Consider the following 20158-nt stretch of genomic DNA (forward strand, 5'->3'; position numbering starts at 1 on the left):
TAATACTACCTTCCTGAACATCCTTAATTACCATGCCCCCATAAGATTCTCCAGAACCAAAGCACAACCCTCCCCATGGCTACAGAAAACCACTAAGAAATGAAAAACAGGGATAAAGCCTGGGAGCACTGGCACAAAACCAAAACCCCCTCAGCTAGACAGAAATTCCTAGAACTACGCAATAGAGTCAAAAAGCTAATAAAACAGGACAAATCCCAATACTACCAGTCTGCCCTAGACTCCTCACAACACAGCCCCAAACAATTCTGGTCCTCCATAAACTCCATCCTCCACCCAGGTAAAGTCAGTACCCCTCCTCCTAACATCCCTCACTCCTCAGAAAATATTGCTACCTCATTCAACACACACTTCACCCAAACCATATTATCACTAGCTAAACAACACAACCCCCCTCCCCTCCAACCCACACCTTCAACTAGTAATCTCCCCACTGAATTCTCTTTTTCTCCTGTACCTACCTCCAACATAAAAAAAAACTCTTAACTAAACTTAAACCCACCAAATTAGCAGCAGACAGCCTCCCAAGTGAATACCTACAAATCGCAGCTGATGCTCTGGCCTACCCAGTATCCATCTTGATTAACCGATCTCTGTCAGAAAGTTACATTCCCACACTGTGGAAAGTATCACATATAATTCCCCTCCACAAAGGCGGACCCTCCACAGAACTAACCAATTACCGCCCATAGCTATTCTCTCTCCACTCTCCAAAATACTAGAGAGATGCATACACTCTCAGGTCTCAGACTACCTCCTTACTATCAACCTCATTTCCAGTACTCAGCATGGTTTCCGACCAAACCATAGCACCACCACTGCCTTACTCTCCTTTACTAACACTATCCTTCAGCATAAAAACAATGGCTATCTCTCCTCTGCTACTTTCCTAGACCTATCTAAAGCATTTGACATGGTCCCACACATACAACTTATCTCTGTCCTCAATAACCTATCCTTCTCACAATCGGTCACCAACTGGTTTCAGAGTTACCTGTCTGACCGCCAACAATCCGTTGTATAGCAGAATGACATATCTCCCCAACTACCTGTCTCCACAGGGGTTCCCCAAGGATCCATCCTTGGGACCCCTACTCTTCTCTGTTTACACCAATAATCTAGCCTCTGCCACCAAACATGGCATACTCATACAATACGCAGATGACTCGACCATCATCTGCTTAGCCCAGTCCCTACCAAAACTGCAAAAATTCACACAGGAAGCCTTTTCCTCTGTTGAAACATGGTTATCTGATGCCTGATTAATACTCAACCCAAACAAAACTAAACTACTCATCTTCCAACCCACCAAACATACTCAAAACAACTCTCACTTTAACATCACGGCAAAAGACAACACCACTATATACCCAACTGAACACACCAAATTGCTAGGAGTGGAAATAGACAATAAACTAAAATTTGACATTCACATATATATGACTAAAAAAAAGTCCACAAAAAACTAGGAGCGTTATACAGAAATAAGCAATTTCTCACCAAAGCGGCAAAGATTTCAATAGCAAATTCCCACCTTATCTCCACCCTACTTTATGCCTCTTCAATATATACCAACCTAAGGCAATGTGATCTAAACAAGCTAGAGACCTGCTACAACAAAATCACCAAATTCACCACAGGGGCATCCTACCGTAGTCACCACTGTCTCTCACTTGCTGAACTGGGCTGGCTTGAACTCCCTCACCTCCTTTAGTGGTATCAACTCTCACTCGCCCACAAACTAGTAAACCATCCACTAAATGTCCCATCCCTCCAGAATCTACTCCAACCCTATCGAACCACCAGACCACTAAGATCCAGCAGCAAAAATCACTTGCAGATTACTAAAGCCAATAACTCTGCTGGTGAAGCACTATTCTCGTGCGCCATAGCCAAATTATGGAACTCACTCCCACCCACAATTACCTCCATACCATCATGCACCCACTTCAAAACTTTACTAAAAGTGCAACTAAAAACATGCTGGCTATACCCTTGCAACTCCCACTCTAATATCATCCTCCCCATCAAACCACTACCTTTCTTTCCACTCCACTAACTACCTTGATTATAGCAAGCTCAGATGCTCATAAGCCAGTACTTATTATACAGCACGAACTTCTTCTTCTTGTAACATTTGTTAATGTCTGGTATGCACTTCACAGATAAAGATTCTAGTTGTCTACTGATGTACTATGTTCTTCATCTGTAAATATGTTGTAAGTAATTGCTATGTAAATTGTTAATCACTATGTAATCCATTGTAAATACTGTCTGTTTATTTTCACTGGGAGCTTTTCTCCCCGGGCCTCCGCTGAAAATGAAACTGCGTCCAGTCGGACACTCCCGATCAACAAATTTAAATAAATAAATAAAGGCTTCTTCTCTGGTTTTTAGTATGCCAAGTCCTTTTTTGGTGAAAGAGTCTCCTTTAAGTCGGTTTCTTCTCCTGCTCATCCCTGGGCAGAGTTTCTCCTGCTCAGATCCCACCGGCGGGTCCTTTGATGATCAGCGAACCTCCAAGCCCCTGTCTGTGGCTTCATCCATTCACTCAGTGCATTTGGAGGGCAGTATCAAGGTTTCGGATCTGGAGCAGCTTGCAACCGCAGATGCAATTGAGCCTTATTCCTTGGGTCAGGGATACCTCCCCAGACCCTCAGCTTCATCACCCTGGTTTCCTACCTCGGGCCATTTGGATCTGAGATCTTCAGGCCCTGCAGTGTTTGGCTATGACCCCCACCTTAGTTTCCTTGACTGCAGCTATGTCTGAGCTAGTGAGATCTAAGAGCTGTTGCATTGAAACAGTTGTCTCAGCTTCGGGGTCATCCCTCCTGCTCAAAGCATCTGCTGTCTAGCTCAGCCCCTGTCATTACATCTGGGTAGAGCGTAGCTCCCCCAGGTTCTGGCACCTCTCAGGTCTCTTTGGATCCTGGGACTTTTGGCTGCAGGCTTCTGCCTCCACCTTTGTCATGGAGAGGTCATTCTCTGCTAAGGAGATGGGTCAGTCTTCCTTAGCCAGTGTCCCATCCTCCTTCTCATCTGTGCCTGTGACCAGTAGTCAGGCTGCTCCAGGACAGCCCCTGCTGGTTGGCTTTCAATCCAGCACCACCCCCCTTTGCTGGGATCCCTACCTCTCTCCATTCTTCTCCATATTTGCCAAGACAGGAAGTCATGGGAAAGAAGCAGTGCAAGAGGAAACACCTGGTCTCCCGCTAAGAGTCTCTCACTGAGGATATGGACCTCGAGGAAGGAGAAGGACCCTAATTCAGTGCATAATGATGCCTCTTTTGGCAATCATTTAGAGCTTCTTTGCCGGCTCAGGAGGCCTTTGGCATGGGCCCATCCATGCCTTGGGTGGTTCCTCCTCTAGATGCATTCAAAGCTCTGGTGTTTCACATGTGGAAGGAACCGAACATCATGGAGCCCAACCCAGGAAGCCTGACAAAAGTCTTGCCCCACCCAAGGATCAACCACACTGGAGTAAGGGTTCTGCCATGGATGCTGTTGTGGTGGCGGCTGCCACAAAGAAGGAAATCTTGGAGTAGAATTAATCTCTCCATCCACTGATAGAGAATATTGGACATTGGACCAGCTATGTAAGCACTCTTTTGCCTCAGCGACATTTGCTTTTGGGGTACTTGATTACCTTTCCCACCTGACAAGGCTTCAGTGTGATTTAGTGGCTGAAGTGTCTAGGACCATTAAGATGCAGTTCTCCAAAGGTTCAGAGGATACTGGAGACTCAGTTGTCCACTCTCCAGTTATTGCCGGCGTCTCCATGAGGCTCACCTCCAACACAGACAATGGAGCTTCTTGAACAGCTGGTACCAGCATTGCCATGCTGCACCATAATTAGATGCATGGACCGTTTCAAGGCATCTTTTATTAACACCTTATTTAATAGCCCTTCTTATTTGGGCCAAACATTAAGGACACTCAAGCGAACAAGATGGTAAGACACTGTCTATTGTTGGAGTGTGTTTTGCTACCCCTCAGCTAACCATCTCATGGAATCAGAATGGGGCAAATCTCTCTTCTTCAGGAAATCACAGCAGCCTTCCCAGGGTGCTCCTTCTGAGAGTTCCCCCCATTGTGGTGGGGAGACCATAATGAATAAACCCCTCAGGGCAGGGGGATTCCTCAAAATCAGGGCTTTTGTGCATCCTTCTCCAAGGGACCCTTCCAGTGACCCTGAGGGGTTGCCTGACTGTCATGCTGTGAAGGCAGTCAGAGGTTTTTGGCTCTTCACCCAGAAGCCATGGAAGGCCATCACCTCAGACACTTGGGTGTTAAGAGTCATAGCCAGGGGCTATACCATTCCATTTTTAGAAATACCAAGTTTCATTCACAAATGTGTTCCAGACATTCCACCCTATCAGAGACAGTAGGCCGTGATAGAGGTTCATAATCTGCTAGCAAATTGAGTAATCCAGGATTTCCAGCCAAGCCAATGAGGATCTGGGTTTACTTGAGGTTCATTTGGTGCCAAAAAAGAACAAGGACCTCAGGCCATTTTTTGATTTGAACAAATTGCCATCCCTTCATAAAACAGACCAAATTCCAGATGGTCATGGTGTAGTCTATTTCTACCCCTGCTGAGGAAGGACGATTGGATGTGCTCAGAAGACCTCAATGACACCTGTTATCATACCAAGATAGAGAGATGCTCCAGAAGGTTAATCACTTTAGTCTCAAGGCCACTGATAATCAATTCAGAGCCCTGCCATTTGGTGTCACCATCGCCCCCAGGGAGTTCACCAAGTGTATGGTAGTGGTGGCAGCCTGGTTCCAGCTGCAGGGATTTTTCAAGTCTTTCCATACCTGGATGATTGGCTCCTCATTGCCTCCAAGAGAATGTCTCTAACCACAGCCAGTGATATCTTACTGCAGTTGTGCAGGCACTTGGGTATAAAGGTCAGTTATCAGAAGTGAAGTCTACAACCTGTCCAGACATTGGAATTCATAGACTGCCACATGGATACCATCTTCCAAATTGCCAAGCTCGTGAGCTCCAGGGTAATCACCATTCAATCCCTGGCAGTATATGTGCTTGTTCATGCAAAACCACCAGCACATGCTCTTTTGAAACTATTGGGCCACATGGTAGCTTCCATAAGGTTGGTCCCCTTAGCGCAATGTACAACATGAGGGCTCAACAATGGACTCTTGTAATAAAGTGTTCCTGTTTGACTGATCTAATGGATTTTTCCTTCAGGATGACAAAGGTTTGTCATGATCAGGTTCATTGGTGGTTAGAGTCACCTTTGGTGACCTCATCCATAAGTCATGGTCATCACGGACCCCTCCCTTCTTGGGTGGGAGTTGTGGTATTTCAGAAGGTGGATGGTTCAAAAGTTCTGGTCTTCTGGTGAAGCTAGTGTTCACATCAGTGTTATGGAGATGAGGGCTGTCTTCCTTGCATTGTAGGTTTTTCAGGATGTCCTCCCCTGTGGTGTAAGAGTTGTCCACCTCGCATTGCAGGCCTTTCAGAATTTCCTCCCTAGTGGTGTGATGTCAACCAAGATGGACAATGTGTCCACTTTCTGGCATCTGAACAAACTGAGGAAACACTTTCTTATCCTTTGTGTCAAGAAACCAAGGGGTTTGGCAGTTGATGGTCTCCTTTCAGTGGTTTCTGATTGCAGTGCACATATTGGGGAGGTCAAACATTCTGGAAGACAAGTTGAACAACAATATTCTTCCTCATGAGTGGTTTCTGAATCCAAGGGTAGAGTCTTGGATTTTTCACTGCTAGGGTAGTCAGTGTTGCGACCATTTTGCTCCTCTAACAGCAAATGCAACAGCTATTATTCCTTAGTTCCTCCTTAGAGGTAGTCATCCACAGACACCATTCTATATGTTTGACCCCTGAGTCTCCTCTGCGCCTATCCTCCAGTTCCATTGATAATCATGTTTCTTCAGAAGGCAGCCCATTGCAGAGTGACAGTGATCCTCATTGCTCCCTTTTGGCCTTGTCAGGTGTGGTTTCCTTTCCTTTGACCTCTTAAGAGATACCCACCTTGGGTTCTGTATCCCATTCCAGATCTCATTTCTCATCCACTTGGTCTGCATCCACCCAAACTTCAGTCCCTAAAGTTAACCTTATGGCTTCTTTAATTCCCTTGATGGCTAGAAATCCCAAGCTGTCAGCATAGTGCATATTTTGTCCTCTTCCCAGAAGTCTATAAGGAAGGTGTACGCAAGTTAATGGGAGCATTTTGCGGTTTGGGGAGACTCTCAGGGGTTGATCCCCTTTTAGCTACCTTAGATATGGTTTTGGATACCTAATTGTCATGTTGGCAGGGACCGTGTTCCCTTGCCTACTCTGAAAATTTCCAAAACATTTCTCAAAGGAACATTTTCAGTTTGGCACCCAGTCCCTCCTTGGGATTTACCTTTAGTGTTGCAAGTCCTTGCAGGCCCTCCTTTTCAGCCTTCTGCTACTTTAGATCTAAAGTTGTTATCTTGGAAGATCTTGTTACTGGTGAATGTTGCCTTGGCCAGGAGAATGTCCAAGCTGCAAGCTCTTGGTGCTATTCCTTCATGTTTGATGTTCCACAAAGATAGGCTCTCCCTTCTCACGAGCCCTTCTTTTCTTCCTAAGATAGTTACTAGAGTAATTTAAATCAGTCTATTCATTTGCCTGTATTTTTTCCTAATTTGTAGAACAAAGGTGAATACTTTCTGCATTGTTTGGATGTGCATAAGGACTTGAGATTTTACTTAGGACAAAACCTTTTTGAAAATTCAATCAGTTGCATGTTTCCTTTTCAAAATCCAAATTGAGTAGGCCTGTGTCTAAGTTTATGTTATCCAAGTGGCTGTCAGTCTGTATTTCCTTTGCTTATATCTTGAGAGGTAAGACTTTGTGTAGTAAACCTAAAGGTCATTCCACTAGAGCTATGGCTACTTCTATGGCTTTTTTCTCTTGAACTTCCTTAGACGATGTGTGTGCAGCAGCAACTTGGGTGGGGTATCACATCTTTGATTCCCACTACAAGCTAGATATTCAGTCTAGGTACAGGGCTTCTTTTGGTTCCATTGTGTTGCAGAATGTCCTTCCGTGGTTCCTCCCAAGGGTTTTAAGTAGGTGGGTCTCTATCTTACAGGCTAAAGCCAGACAGAGAGGGCAACTTCGCATACAAAAGTTATGTACTTACCATATGGTAGATTTATGTTGTCTGTCTCTGTCTGGTTCAACCTTCCTCCTGTCCTGCCTCCAACTTTTTGGCGAGTCTCTTGTCCCCTGATAACCGATTGGGAATGGTTTCATTGCTTTCTTTGGAGTCCTTCATCCTCATCCTTTATGTTGGAATTTTTCCTTTGTGTTAGTTTGAGAAGGGGCAAAGTAGATCTGAGGTATCCACTAGGGAGTGAAGTATTGTGGTAGGGAAAGTAGAGCCAGATGAGTTGAAGTCTTGTGGATTTGGCCAGCATTGGATCAGAGTTGGATCTGCTAACCCACGGGTTGATCCAGACGAAGACAGACAACACGGATCGATCATTATGGTAATTACATAACTTTTGCTTTCTGATGGGAAATGGTATTAAAAGCTTTTTGCAAGTCTAAAAAGATGGTGAAGACTGGGCTTGGACGTGTGTATGAGTGTTGATGTTATTAACAAAATTAATTAAAGTGGAGGACTTCAAGATTGCTACACATTGATCAACAGCTTAACATCAGTTCTCCCAATGTGAAAACAGAAACTGAGAAACTGCAGCCAGAAATATTGTCCTTGAATCAAATTCAGTTACTGAATAGTATGTGTACTGTCTTTCTACATGCAAAGAAGAAGCTAAGGGAGCCTGAAAGAAAATCAGCTACAAAAGGTGATGAGGAAATACTGTCTGAGAACAATCCCTGAAGCTGTTCCACAAAAAAAAAACAGTTCAAGCTCCAGCCTTGGTGCAGACATGGCTTCCAGTAATCTAGGGGAAAAATAAGTCAAATGTGCTCAGAACTGATTAAAATAAATGAAACACTGAAGGGGTAGATCAACTCAAATAATAAAAGACTGGATAAAATGTTAGAAGCTTTAAACAAATATTCACATGAGCTTATAAAACTGCAAAAGTTAGAGAGAAAATGAAGGAAAGACTGGCTGAGTATGAGACTACTAAAGAAGAGCTGTTTCAAAAAATAGTAGAGTTAGAAGACAGAGCACACATGGAAAACATGAGATTTTCTTCTGTATCAGAAAAACTGGAAGGAAAAAACTGTATTTATTTTATGAAAGCACAAATTAAGCAACTGACTGGTATTCCAAGGCTGGATTTGTTAATTGAAAGGACACATTGTGTGCATGCTCCAAACCTAGCCATGAGAAAGCAGGAAAGACCTGCATTAGTAAAGATGCAGTCATACTAGCAGAAAGTATTGATCCTGACAAAACTGTAGCAGAAGGGCAAAGTATTAAAAATTTTAAATATTAGTGTTTATAGAAAATGATTATTCACTATACACCAGACAGAAGAGAAGCAAATTTATCTCGGCAATCAGGTAATGTAAAGAAGCAGGTGTTATATTCAAGCTATATCCAGCTGTCTTCAAAATATTTTTTTCCTGGGGGATATAGTGATTTTTTGATGCAGAACATGCTAAAGAAGAAATACAGAAGTTTGTTCAACAAACATAAGGGGTCTCTGCTTGTCATTCTTCTGTTAACAAATCTTATAGAGGGACATTGCCAGTGCACTTTTTTCCAATATTCCAAAGGAAAATGCTTGAGAGAACGATAAAAAGGACAGGAATTAGAAGAATCAAGACTACCTTAGACTTGAACCAGAGTTTGAGGCTGGGAGATGGAGATGAACAGCAAGAAGACCAACAACACTGAAGTTTGTGAATAAATGTGATATTATGAAGCATCAATCACATTTGACAAATATGGCTTTGCAAGAAAAAGTGGAAAATTTGGACTTTTGTTAACTTTGTTAAACTTATGGGGCACTGAAAAGTGTATGCTCCTTGTAATTAATGTTTGGAAAGACACTAAAAGGCAAAAAAGTGTAAACAAAATTTATGTTCTGAACAATATGTGTACAAAACATTTCATGCTGTAAATTGCATGTTATATATTAAAACATTTTCATTTATTGTTGTATGTGATAGATACTTGATACTAAAGTAAACAAGTGCATTTTTTTTCATTTTAAAAAATCTAGGCATTATAATGTAAAAAGAGAAGAAATGCTTGGCCAAAGCATGTTTAAATTAATATGCTTTAATCTTGGGTTGTTGAGGTGGGGGATGGGGTGTAGAAGTGCACAGATTATAATAAATGCAGAGTTGTTATGTTTTCTCTTACTTTTGCTTAAATGATTGTCTGTATCATGCCCCTTGGCTTAATCTAATAACATGTTCTTTGTTTAAGCAAGTAAATAAGCGAACACCGAATGTAATGAACATTTTTCATTTATCAAGAATTTTGCAAAAAGAAATGGTGAAAGGGTAAAGGAATATAGGTGAAGAGTATCCAACAGGTGCACTGTGAGTTTTGTTTGAGTTGTTTTATAAGTCTTTTTTTGCTGAAGCTGGTAAAGTTTCTGTTTATCCCCATCATTTTCTGGGATTAAATTTTAAGTTGTAGCCTTCAACTTCTATGTTACTTTGCTATGCAATTATCTGACTACATCTTAGTCTGCGCACCTATTTGTGTATGACATTATTTTGCCTCCTATCATTAATTGATCCCAGTCCATTAATGCCTTACAAACCTTCAGATTTAATATGTTACAGTCCCCATTCTTGTAACATTTCAGTTGGAGCCAGTTCATTCAACCGAGTCAATGTGTTTCTCTTTCACTGAGTTTTGTATCAACTTTATTAGATTCAGTCAGCATCCTTCTGCCCTCTTTTCTGTTCAAACTTTTGTCTCTTTATACCTCAATAATTCTTCTTGTTGTGTAAGGATGGCTTTCTTTCTAGAGTGGTGGTTTGAATCCAAGATCCCCTGTAACAGAGTGACTGTAAGCTGTTGGTGCAGTGCCAGGATCTGTGATGTACAAGGACTCTAAAGTCCCTTACTCCAGACAAATATGACTGCAGCCTACTGGTGGTCCATTTGGGTGTGAATGATCTGAGGCTTTCTGCCCGTAGGGACATGGAGAGAGACATGATGGAAATTATTATTTGTGAGTTTGAGGCAGGAAAGGCAGTGGTCTTGAATAGTATCCTGCCTTCACCAAGAATGATGCTTAGATACTAAGGTAAGATAATTGGCTTTAGTTATTGGCTAAGTAGTCATGTAATTTTACGGGGATCCAGTATGTCAGCATGGGATAACTTCCTGTTTCTCCAGGGATAACTTACACCTGTCACACCAGGTCAGCTGCATACTGGCTAAAGCCTTTGCTACTCTACAATGCCTTTTTTAAGCAGAGTCCCTCTACTCTGCATTCCTACCTAAAAAAAAAACTCAAATTCAAACTTGGACAAAACTTAATGCCAAGAAATGCTTAATATTATCCTTTGGGAAGTCATCCAGCCCTGGTAACTATCATATTGACAGCACATTCCTTAGAGTTGACCCAATAGTCAAGGACTTGGAGACGCATATAAACAGTAATCTAGCCTTTGACCATCATGTGTCTTCAGTAGTGAGGAAATTTTTCTATGTTGTAGAACATATAAACAAAAGTGTGGCATCTAGGCCCAAGGAAGTCATTGTTCCACTGTATTTGGCATTCATTAGACCTATCATTGAGTGCAATGCCCCCTTTGGTGTTTACTTAATCAGGTATATCTGACAGTTGGAACATCCACAGAGGTTCCTCATTAAAAGAATACAGGACATATGTAACATGTCCTGTACAGACCGCCTTAAAGCCCTATCCTTGTATTCTGTCTCCTACAGGATGTTGAGGGGAGATCTATGCCTGGCATATAAGGCATTGTCAAACCCCACTTTGATGGACCTCCTGCATATCCACAAAACAAACAGTACCAGAATTACCCATTCTAAAGAATTAAACCTTGCCTCAGACATAAATAGGACCTGCTGGAAAGATAGGTATGTATCCGAGAGACTACCCCTTCTCTGGAACAGACTCCCCATCAATTTGAAGCAGAGTTTCTGCCTAACCCAGTTCAAGTGTAACTTAGACAATTGGAAGGGGAACAGGAAATTCATCCCTGGTATGGCACCTATGTCTCTAATGGACACAGGAGCCTGAAAATGGCTCGTCTCCCAAAGCTTTGCTTACACTTATCAAGAGTACGAGAACTTGTCAGGGATTTGGGATGCATGTCTAGGCTTAAAAAGGCCCTTGTGGTCGTTAGCCTAGTAAATACCTAAGAATCTATGAACCTGTGAACCATGTCAAAGTGGCACTACCCAATGTTAAGAGTCTAAATAGAAAGATGCCAGAACCTGAGGCCCTTCTGCAACTCAAAAACATCCATATTTGTGTAGTTACTGAGAAGTATTTTCAGTACAGTGACAGCACTCCCACTTTACCAGGTTATAGCACCTGCCATGCTTTCAGATCCTTGGGTAACTGTGGGGGGTATATCTGTTAGAAACAGCATTACTTCCCATCATATTACTGACAAACCTAACATGGTGCTTTTGGAGATAGAAATCACCCTTTTCAAGCCCAGCTATTACTTCATAGCTAGGTACTGATCCCTATCAGTATCTCCAAAAGATTACAAAAATTACCTCAACACTGTTGAGGAATTAAACTTCAAACAAAATGCCTTCTTACTTGGGAACTTCAGTTACCCAAGCATTGAATGACACATTTACACCTTTAAAATTTGTTATGCACAACATTTCCTATGCTTCTCTAATGCCAATGCACAAGAGCAAATTGTAAAACTACCCACTAGAGGTTGTTAATATCGTTGACCTTGTCCTTACCAACTTGGCCCCACCTGCACCCCACCTTGCATCTCCCTTGTTAAATCTGACCACACATCAGTCATCATCTCTGTTAGGCCTAGTGGTACCACTGCACCACCACCAAATGAGACCATCTTTAGGGACTTCCCCAAAACAAATCTAATTCTGCTTGTAGAAGGCCTGTGTAAAATTCCCAAACAATCCCTTGCATATGGACCTACTTGAGGGCTACCGCAATCACCTCTGACCTCTACCAGCCCCTAAATAGTTTATAGAAAAGCCAGTACCCATCTTCCCTACATATTATTGTAAATTCAGGAATAAGCCTGTCTGGTGGAACTCTAGTATTAATAAAATGTACAACAAAAAAAAGGAAAATGAAAAGTTGCAAGAAATCCCCAATCTCCCTACCTCATGACTACACTGAAACATGCTAACAAGGAACTTGAAAAGACTATTAGAAAATGTAAAGCAGAGTTTGACCTTAAGTTTTCTATAGATTCCAAAGAAAACTACCAATCTTTCTTCATGTGTCAGAAAAGTAAGGAATAATGTCCAGTAATGCACTGAGCTCATTCATAAAAATATCACCATTATAATACTAAAGATGTTGCTAATATATTAGCAGACAAATTTAGTGCCATATTAACCCATTCTAACCACATTGTTGTCCCCACTGTCCCTGAGAATTTAGTTTTCCCTGAAATCACTTTTCTACAAACCTTAGAATCCCTGTTAAAGGCTAAAAATAATACTTTCATGGAACCAGACAGTATACCTGGCCGTGTTCTCATCAGTGCCAAGTATGCACTTTCTGAGTCTGTACTTAAAAAACCTCAGACCATCTACAGGGTTTTTTCCTGATCCCTAGAAAACAGCCACTATGACTCCCCTGCACAAGGGTTTGGGCACATGAAAGGTGTCCTTGAATCTCTGGAAGCTAGTCTGCTTTTGTGTCCTGTGAAGGATATAATCCACATAATTAAGGCTACTGCAGTAGTGATCATTTGAACACCTACTGTTGTAGTAAATTTACTTACACATCTGTACTTTCCAGATCATTCAGTGTGGGGGGTGGGGGCACAATCTAATTTTTTAATAGTCATGTGGAAAATAACTCCTCACTTCAAATTATGATTTGTATCCAGTTCTCCCCATTGAGTTAAATACAGAAGTCCAGATAATAAATGGTTTCAGTATGGACAAAATTATTTTCCCCTTCACATGAAATAACCTAAAATACAGACCACCTATTTGTTAAACGTCTTCAAGCATTGCATTTCAAAATCATCTTGTATACTTACAGCTACAAAGAAAGTTACTAGTACTTTTTAAACATTTTATTTTACTTTGGCTGACGCTGCAGCTGATGTTCAGAACATTCCTATAATGTTCCTTTAAATATCATTGATGGAAGCAAGAAATTCCTCTGTCTGCCCATACAGAGAGGAGGAAACAACAATTCCCTTTACACAGGGTGCTGCCATTCACTATTCTCAGTAGTAAAGATGCAAAGACTATGTTGGTGTATTGAATCTTAAAGGAGAAGTGCCTTTACCCAAGTCCTCAGTACCATATATCTAGTTATCCAGTTCTGTAAAAATCAAGTACAGTATTTCTTTCTGCCTTCTGTTACCCATCTGACTCCATCATTCCTTCGAGTGAAAGCCCTCTGGTGTATTTGCATCCTCAGTGGAGGTATGACTTGGGTGTAAGGGAGCAGACCAGTGTGTACAGATCCAGTGGACTGTCCTATCTCATCCCTGAAGTAGCCTTGAGAAATCTGCTGCCTTGAAAGGTGCATGTGCACTTCTCTGTATATGTAACCTCTTGACCAAGCAGCATACCTTTTGCAGTGCAGCCAAACCAGGCTGTTCATGCTTTGGTGGTACACCTGCTTTTCTGCAGATATCGCCATTGCAGTGAGTCATGCTTCTGTCCTCTCCTCAGGATGGGTGAGTTGGCATTAGCTATTCATCCCATCCTTCCCCACAGTCTCTCTAGCATTTATGCTGCTAGTAAAAATATGGTCTTCTGGGGTGGACTCAGAACTTGCACTGTTTGCACAGTGGAGCAGGGTTGTAAAGCACAAATCTTTGTTAGAAAAAGTATGATCTTTACATTCAGTTCAGGTAAATCACAATGCTGAATTGTATGGACATCAAAAGTCATTCAGATAATGCATTCAATGTCTTGTGTCTGCCTTCATTGACAGAGTCTTGTAGTCTTCTACAAGAACTTTTCTGTAGTATGTCCTAACTGATTTTAATTATTTATTTATTTTTTACATTTGTTGACCGGGTTAGTCGACTGGGCTGAAAGCCCTTTTTCAGCAGAGGCCCCAGGAGAAAAGCTCCAGACGTTACTCAAATATTACAGTATACAATTTAGTAAAACAAAGTGTAATACAGTAAAGTTTGATGAATGGAGCAGAACCGCTACAAAATCAAAGGTAGAGTACATATAGCATACATTACAATATACGGTTTAGTATAAAAAAAGTGTAATGCAGTAAAGACTGATGAATGAACCAGAACAGCTACAAAATCAGATGTAGATTATTTTCAAATAAGTACATATAGCATCAGTAAAATACATCAAAAAAATCAGTGTAAAACAAATCTATACACAAAGGGGTGGTGATCCAAGGTTCAGTCAGTGGATTAGTTCTTAAAGAATAGGTGAATACATAAAAAATAAAAATATACAGGAAAATGTCAGCAATGTTTGATTTTCAGTGCAATACAAAAGTTATATACAAAGAAGTATGCAGCCTTATTCAGCAGTGAGATTAAAGACTCCCTGGCAATATAGAAAGTGGGAGTGTAGTAATAGTTAAATGTGTAGAGGAGATGGGGGAATTGGAAGACAGAGTGGAAAGGAATCTAGGTGTGATCGTGGCATGGGTAAGACAATAAGTGTAGCAGGTGGGATTTTAACACTTTTTTTAAAAAAATGGGTGTTGGTAATGGAATGTATGTGAGGGGGGTAGTTTGTTCCAAGTGTGTGCTAATGAGTGGCAATATAGGAGTTTGCCAATGTTCTTCTTAGGCATGTACACCTCAAAGTTGTATTTTGAGCTTCAGAGTGCTCAATTTGGAGTATAGTAAGATATAAGAGGATAGAGCTGGGCAAGAGGAGGGGGAGTTAAGAATGGAATTAGTTGGATACAGCTGAGGTAGTAGGGGTTGATGTTGGAACTCTGGCCATTGGAGTCTTTTTAGAGATAGGCAGTAATGGGATTGGTAGGGTAAATTAACAGCGAATTGGGCCTCTTTGTTGTATGTGAGCTCAAGTTTAGTTAAAAGGTTGGATTGAAGGTTGGTGAGGATAGGGGCAGCATACAATAGAGTGGAGAGCAAAAAAGCCTGCGCAAGGGTGGGTTTGGATTTTTATGATGTTCTACAAAAGCCACTTTACGCTTTTCTTCTGTCCTTCTCTTGAAGACAGACATCCATTATTTTCCTTCTCAGTTGCATTTACGTGGGTAGGGGGTCTTCCTTTGCAGTGTTTGACTTCTCTCATACACCCTTCGCCTTCAAATCCACCAGATGGTCAGAATGAGAATTCAAGGTTACTTCCTCTTCTTCCATTCTTTTATCTGATATGTAATACAGTCCAGTAAATTAATCTTGTGCAGTTTTGACATTATTGACTTAAATCTCTCTTCTCCCATGCTGTCCATTGTCTTCTCAGTTAACAAATTCTTGGTATAGGTTGCAAGACAGTCTTCCTCAGCCCTGGATTTAGCCTGACCTTGTAGCAACACCAGACTATTAGACACACTGTTTTCACTGTTTTTTCCATTTTTATCATGTAAGTAGAATTAATAAACCACATCACCACAAATGGATCAGAAATGAACATATATTGACAGATTCAGTCCTGTAGTAGCATTAAAATTGCAGTTTTAATCTTGGAAGGAGGGGGTGTACGCCAGCATTCCTGCCGTGTTCCTTACTCTTACTGGAAATAGACAAATATGCACAAGTTGTATGAGGGAACAGGAGTTCACTGAGCAAATATGTTTCTCCATGCATGCTTTTTCTTTTCCCTGTACTGGTATTTGGCAAAGAATGAAAAGGTCTTGGTGTGTTTTATAAACGAAAGGGATGGAAAGGAGTGGAGCATTTGAATGCTTTACAAAAAAGAGTTCTGTTTTGATTATTCTCATTTGTTGACCTATATGTTATCTATATGTGCATCTTGTCATATTGTTTAGAACTGTAGATTTAAATTGATAACTGTAATATATTCAAACTGTCCACATATTAGTTATTTATGTATTGTTTTATTAGTAAAAATATGCTGGTTAACATTTTTAGAAAAAAAAAAACAGGAAAAAATAAATCCAATCATGGGATAAGGTGCTCCTCTGAGATAAGCCAGGACAAATACAAAAAACAAACAGACAGACAATGTACCATACGGCTCCTAAGATGGCAAAACTTTAATAAAACCAGGAAAAAATGGATAGCTGCGTTTGTGTCATAGACTCTTCTTAAAATCAATTAAAACATACAAGTGCAAATCTTTTAAAAACTCCTCCTGAGACATACAAGAACCAATCAAGTACTTAACAAGGCACATGATTGAAGATATGGTTTTAAGGAAATGGTGTCATTCAACCGCTCCTTTTGTCAGCTTGTAGCGATATAAAGTTCTGCCTCTTCTATTTTATTCTTAACATCACCTTTCCTCAAACCAGCTTGAACAAGTTGAAGAACCATAAAAACAAAAAATATATATAATGTACTTTAAACTAAAACATGTTTGGCAAGTGCACTCCTGTCATCTGATCTCTTAATGCAATACAAATGTTCACAAACGTGTTCTTTTAGAGATCGAGTGGTTTCATCTTTATAAAAGGATATACAAACATTGCACTTAGCTAAATAAACTGTCTACTGCAACAATCTGCATGGATATAAAAACTATAATGTTTCATAGTGGTGGGATGCACAAATTACTACTATCTATGTAATGACAAGCAACACAAGAACCACAAGCAAAGTAAAAAGGTTTGTAACATAACATACACTTCGATGATTTAAGAATAGGAAATCATTGAAGCATATGATATGTTGCAAACCTTGTTCTATTGAGAACTTGGCTGGTATACATTGTTTAAGTACTTTTTCATTAAGAGATCTGATGACAAGAGTGCACTTGCCAAACATGTTTTAGTTCTAGGTATATCACATTTTGTTTTTATGGTTGTTCAACTTGTTCAAGATGTTTTGAGGAACGGTAATGCTAAGAATAAAATAGAAGTGGCAGAACTTAGACAGATTATATTGCTACAAGCTGACAAAGGGAGCGGGTTGAATGACACTGTTCCCTTAAAAACTGCATCTTAGATCACGTGCCTGTTTTAAGTAATTTTATTGGTTCTTTTATGTCTCTGAGAGGTTTTTAAATGGTTTGTTTTTGTCTGTTTTAATTGATCTAAAAAAAGCATATGTGACGTGAAAGCACTTATCCATTTTTTCCTAATTTTATTAAAGTTTTTCCATCTTAGGAGCCTTGTGGTGCATCTTCTGTTTGTTTTGTTTTTTTTTTTAGAAAAAAATACTTGTACTTCTAAGTCGTGTTTTCTTAGTATAATGGCAAAGTAATTCTGTAAGTATTTCATTTATTTTAACACAACATCATAATCAAGTATATAGTAGTAATAATTTGATTTTAAAATGGCAGCCATTAAAGCAAGCTTTTTTTTTTTATTTATTTTTTTTGCTGTCTTTGCCCCAAGTGTCTGTAAATTGTGAACTGTTTCCTGGCCAGCTGTCCATTTTTTTTCCCATTTCTTGGGCAAGGTCAGCTGATATGGCCATCATTCTTAATCCATCAGAAATGGAGTCAAGATTTTTTTTTCGTTAACTTTTTGCAGCCCTAATGTCTTCACACACCCAGTGAATCACTGAGAAGGAGATGTCCAGTGGCTGACCATGAAGGATGACCCTCTCAGTTCTCCAAGAAGAATTCCTCCAAGCAGCCTTTTTTCCCATCTTCAAAAGCACTTCCCTGGTCTCCACCAAGGAAATCACACTGCATGCAAGTGCATGTACCCCTTCCTGTTTAACAAGCGAGGCAAGTGGGCCACACCTCTTCACTTTTCCCACCCTACACTTGCCTTCTCTAGTGTGTTTGGCTGCTAATCAGAAACCACCCACCTGCACTCACCCCGGTAATTTCCAGACTATTAGGTTAATCCTTTTTGAGTTTTTAAAGTATGATTGTTTAAAGTGTGCCTATGGTTTAGTTCCTTAGTGCACATATATATTTTTTGTTGCCCACCATTTGCAATGCTCACTGCATACCTTGAATAAAATGTATATTGGTCTAACTGTGTATGCCACTTGTTTTTTATCCAGTGTCATTGGCATAATATCATTGCCTTGTCTTGAAGATAAGTGTTGTAAATTCACTGAAGCCATTTCACATCTCTTGCATTTCTTTTATGTACATGAAATATTCCATGTTGGCCATTACATACTTAAACCTGTTTTAAATCAGGTAACCTAATATATTTTTTTGGCTTGTGATCTTGATAATTTAAAATACATTTTTAGAAAAAAAAAATGTAAAAATGCTTGTTTAAATTAGATGATAAACTTTTTTGAAATCCATGCATGCCATAACTACTAAAAAGACATTGCGCTATTATTAACTATGTTTCTTGTCACTTTTAGGTTTGCTGGGAGCAGGCTTTCAGCAATTTGGCTGTCAGGAAAAGCTTCAAAGGAACCCCTTACATCACCTTTTTGAAGTAAGCAATACTGTGATAGTTAAACTTTGTATATCTACAGGATATAGAATGCCCTGTACTTGATGCCTGCTGAGAAATCCGATATCTCAATAGGTAACAAAACACCCTGGAATGTCACGGAGGTAATTTGTAATACTGCTGATTGTTTTTTATTTGCCCAGAAGAAATATACTGTATGTTTTTATTGTGCTCTTTGATTGGCAGGGGTGTAGAGAGTCAAAGCTTTATAGCACATACATCACAAAACTACAATAACTTCTTAATAGCAGAAGAAAAAAAATACTTTTTCACAGTAAACTACATGGAATGAACAGCTGGCTGCAACTGTGAAAGTATAAATTACTGAAATTGCATATACGTATTTTTTTAATGAACAAACAAAATGTTAAAATGGTAGATTGGGCAATGAAAATTAGTTCTTTCTCAGGAATACTGCTTCTTAAAACCTTGAATGTTGTTTTTATTTTTAGCATTTTAATGGTGTCCATTTAAAGGTACTATTATTAAGTCATTAATCTGAGCACATTTATGAAGAGTGCCCTTATGCAGTTGCTTTCATGTTTATATGCATTTGTTAAGCAGCTGACAAATGAACAATGGAATTAGTAATGCTACCACTCAGACTTGCTCCTTTACGCTACCCTCAGTTCCCACCCACCACCTCATAGTCTACATTTATACCTCCATAGCACCATCCATATATCCCATTAGCCAATACCATTGATTCCCACCAGAAAAAACAATCAGTAGTATTACTCACAATAGTAACTCCAACTGCAGTTTAACACCTAAGGCTTCCTATCAAATAGTCCTACTTGTTGTCCCTTTTAACTATTGCATTACATCTCTACAAACAACCCATTACCCTTCTAACATCTTCTAATTCTGATTTACAGCAAAGATAAAACTCCGGTTAAATAAGATGCTAATAACACAGTTTATTATATTTATTACATTGATACTGCTGAAAACGTCCTGTATTGGATATCCCAAAAAAATTAAGCATGAAACTATAATACTTGGAAATTTAAATATAGACTGGCAAGTCATAACTTCCACTAGGAAACTGAAATATAGATTGGCAAGATATAACTTCCACTACCCTTACTGAATCCATAAACTTGCACAACTTCAAAGAATTAGTAATCACACCCGCTAGAATCAATATAACTTCAGGGAGACGCTCAATGTTAGACTGTATCCTTACAAACAAACCAGACAAGCTGTCAAAAGTAGGTTGCCTCTGAGATGGCATAAGTGACCACATTCCAACATATGCCATTAGAACTCACCATAACCTAGATAAACATATTGTCCATAACTGGATACGAAATCCAAACATTTCCAGCAAAGATATTTTCAGTGAAACACTAAAACAATTCAACTGGAATGTACTTAGACCAATGCCAGTAGATACCACTGTAGAACACTTTAATAACATATATTCTTACTGACCTTAAATAATCTAGCACCAGTAACTAATAAGAGTAAAGTCCAACCCTGCACCATGGCTGACAAAAGAAAC

At 39.9% G+C, this 20158-nt stretch overlaps 1 protein-coding gene across 1 annotated transcript in view; it reads left to right on the plus strand.

Moving 5' to 3' along the window:
• Nucleotides 1-20158, plus strand: part of RARS2 (arginyl-tRNA synthetase 2, mitochondrial) — a 443458-nt gene that overhangs the window by 278496 nt on the left and 144804 nt on the right. The window contains exon 8 of the mRNA XM_044075298.1: nucleotides 18557-18633. Coding sequence (XP_043931233.1) covers nucleotides 18557-18633 — 77 coding nt within the window. The remainder of the gene's footprint in view (nucleotides 1-18556; nucleotides 18634-20158) is intronic.

This window comes from Protopterus annectens, chromosome 1.part0 (assembly GCF_019279795.1).
Source record: "Protopterus annectens isolate FY-2018-M chromosome 1.part0, PAN1.0, whole genome shotgun sequence".
In the NCBI taxonomy this organism is placed as follows: domain Eukaryota; kingdom Metazoa; phylum Chordata; order Ceratodontiformes; family Protopteridae; genus Protopterus; species Protopterus annectens.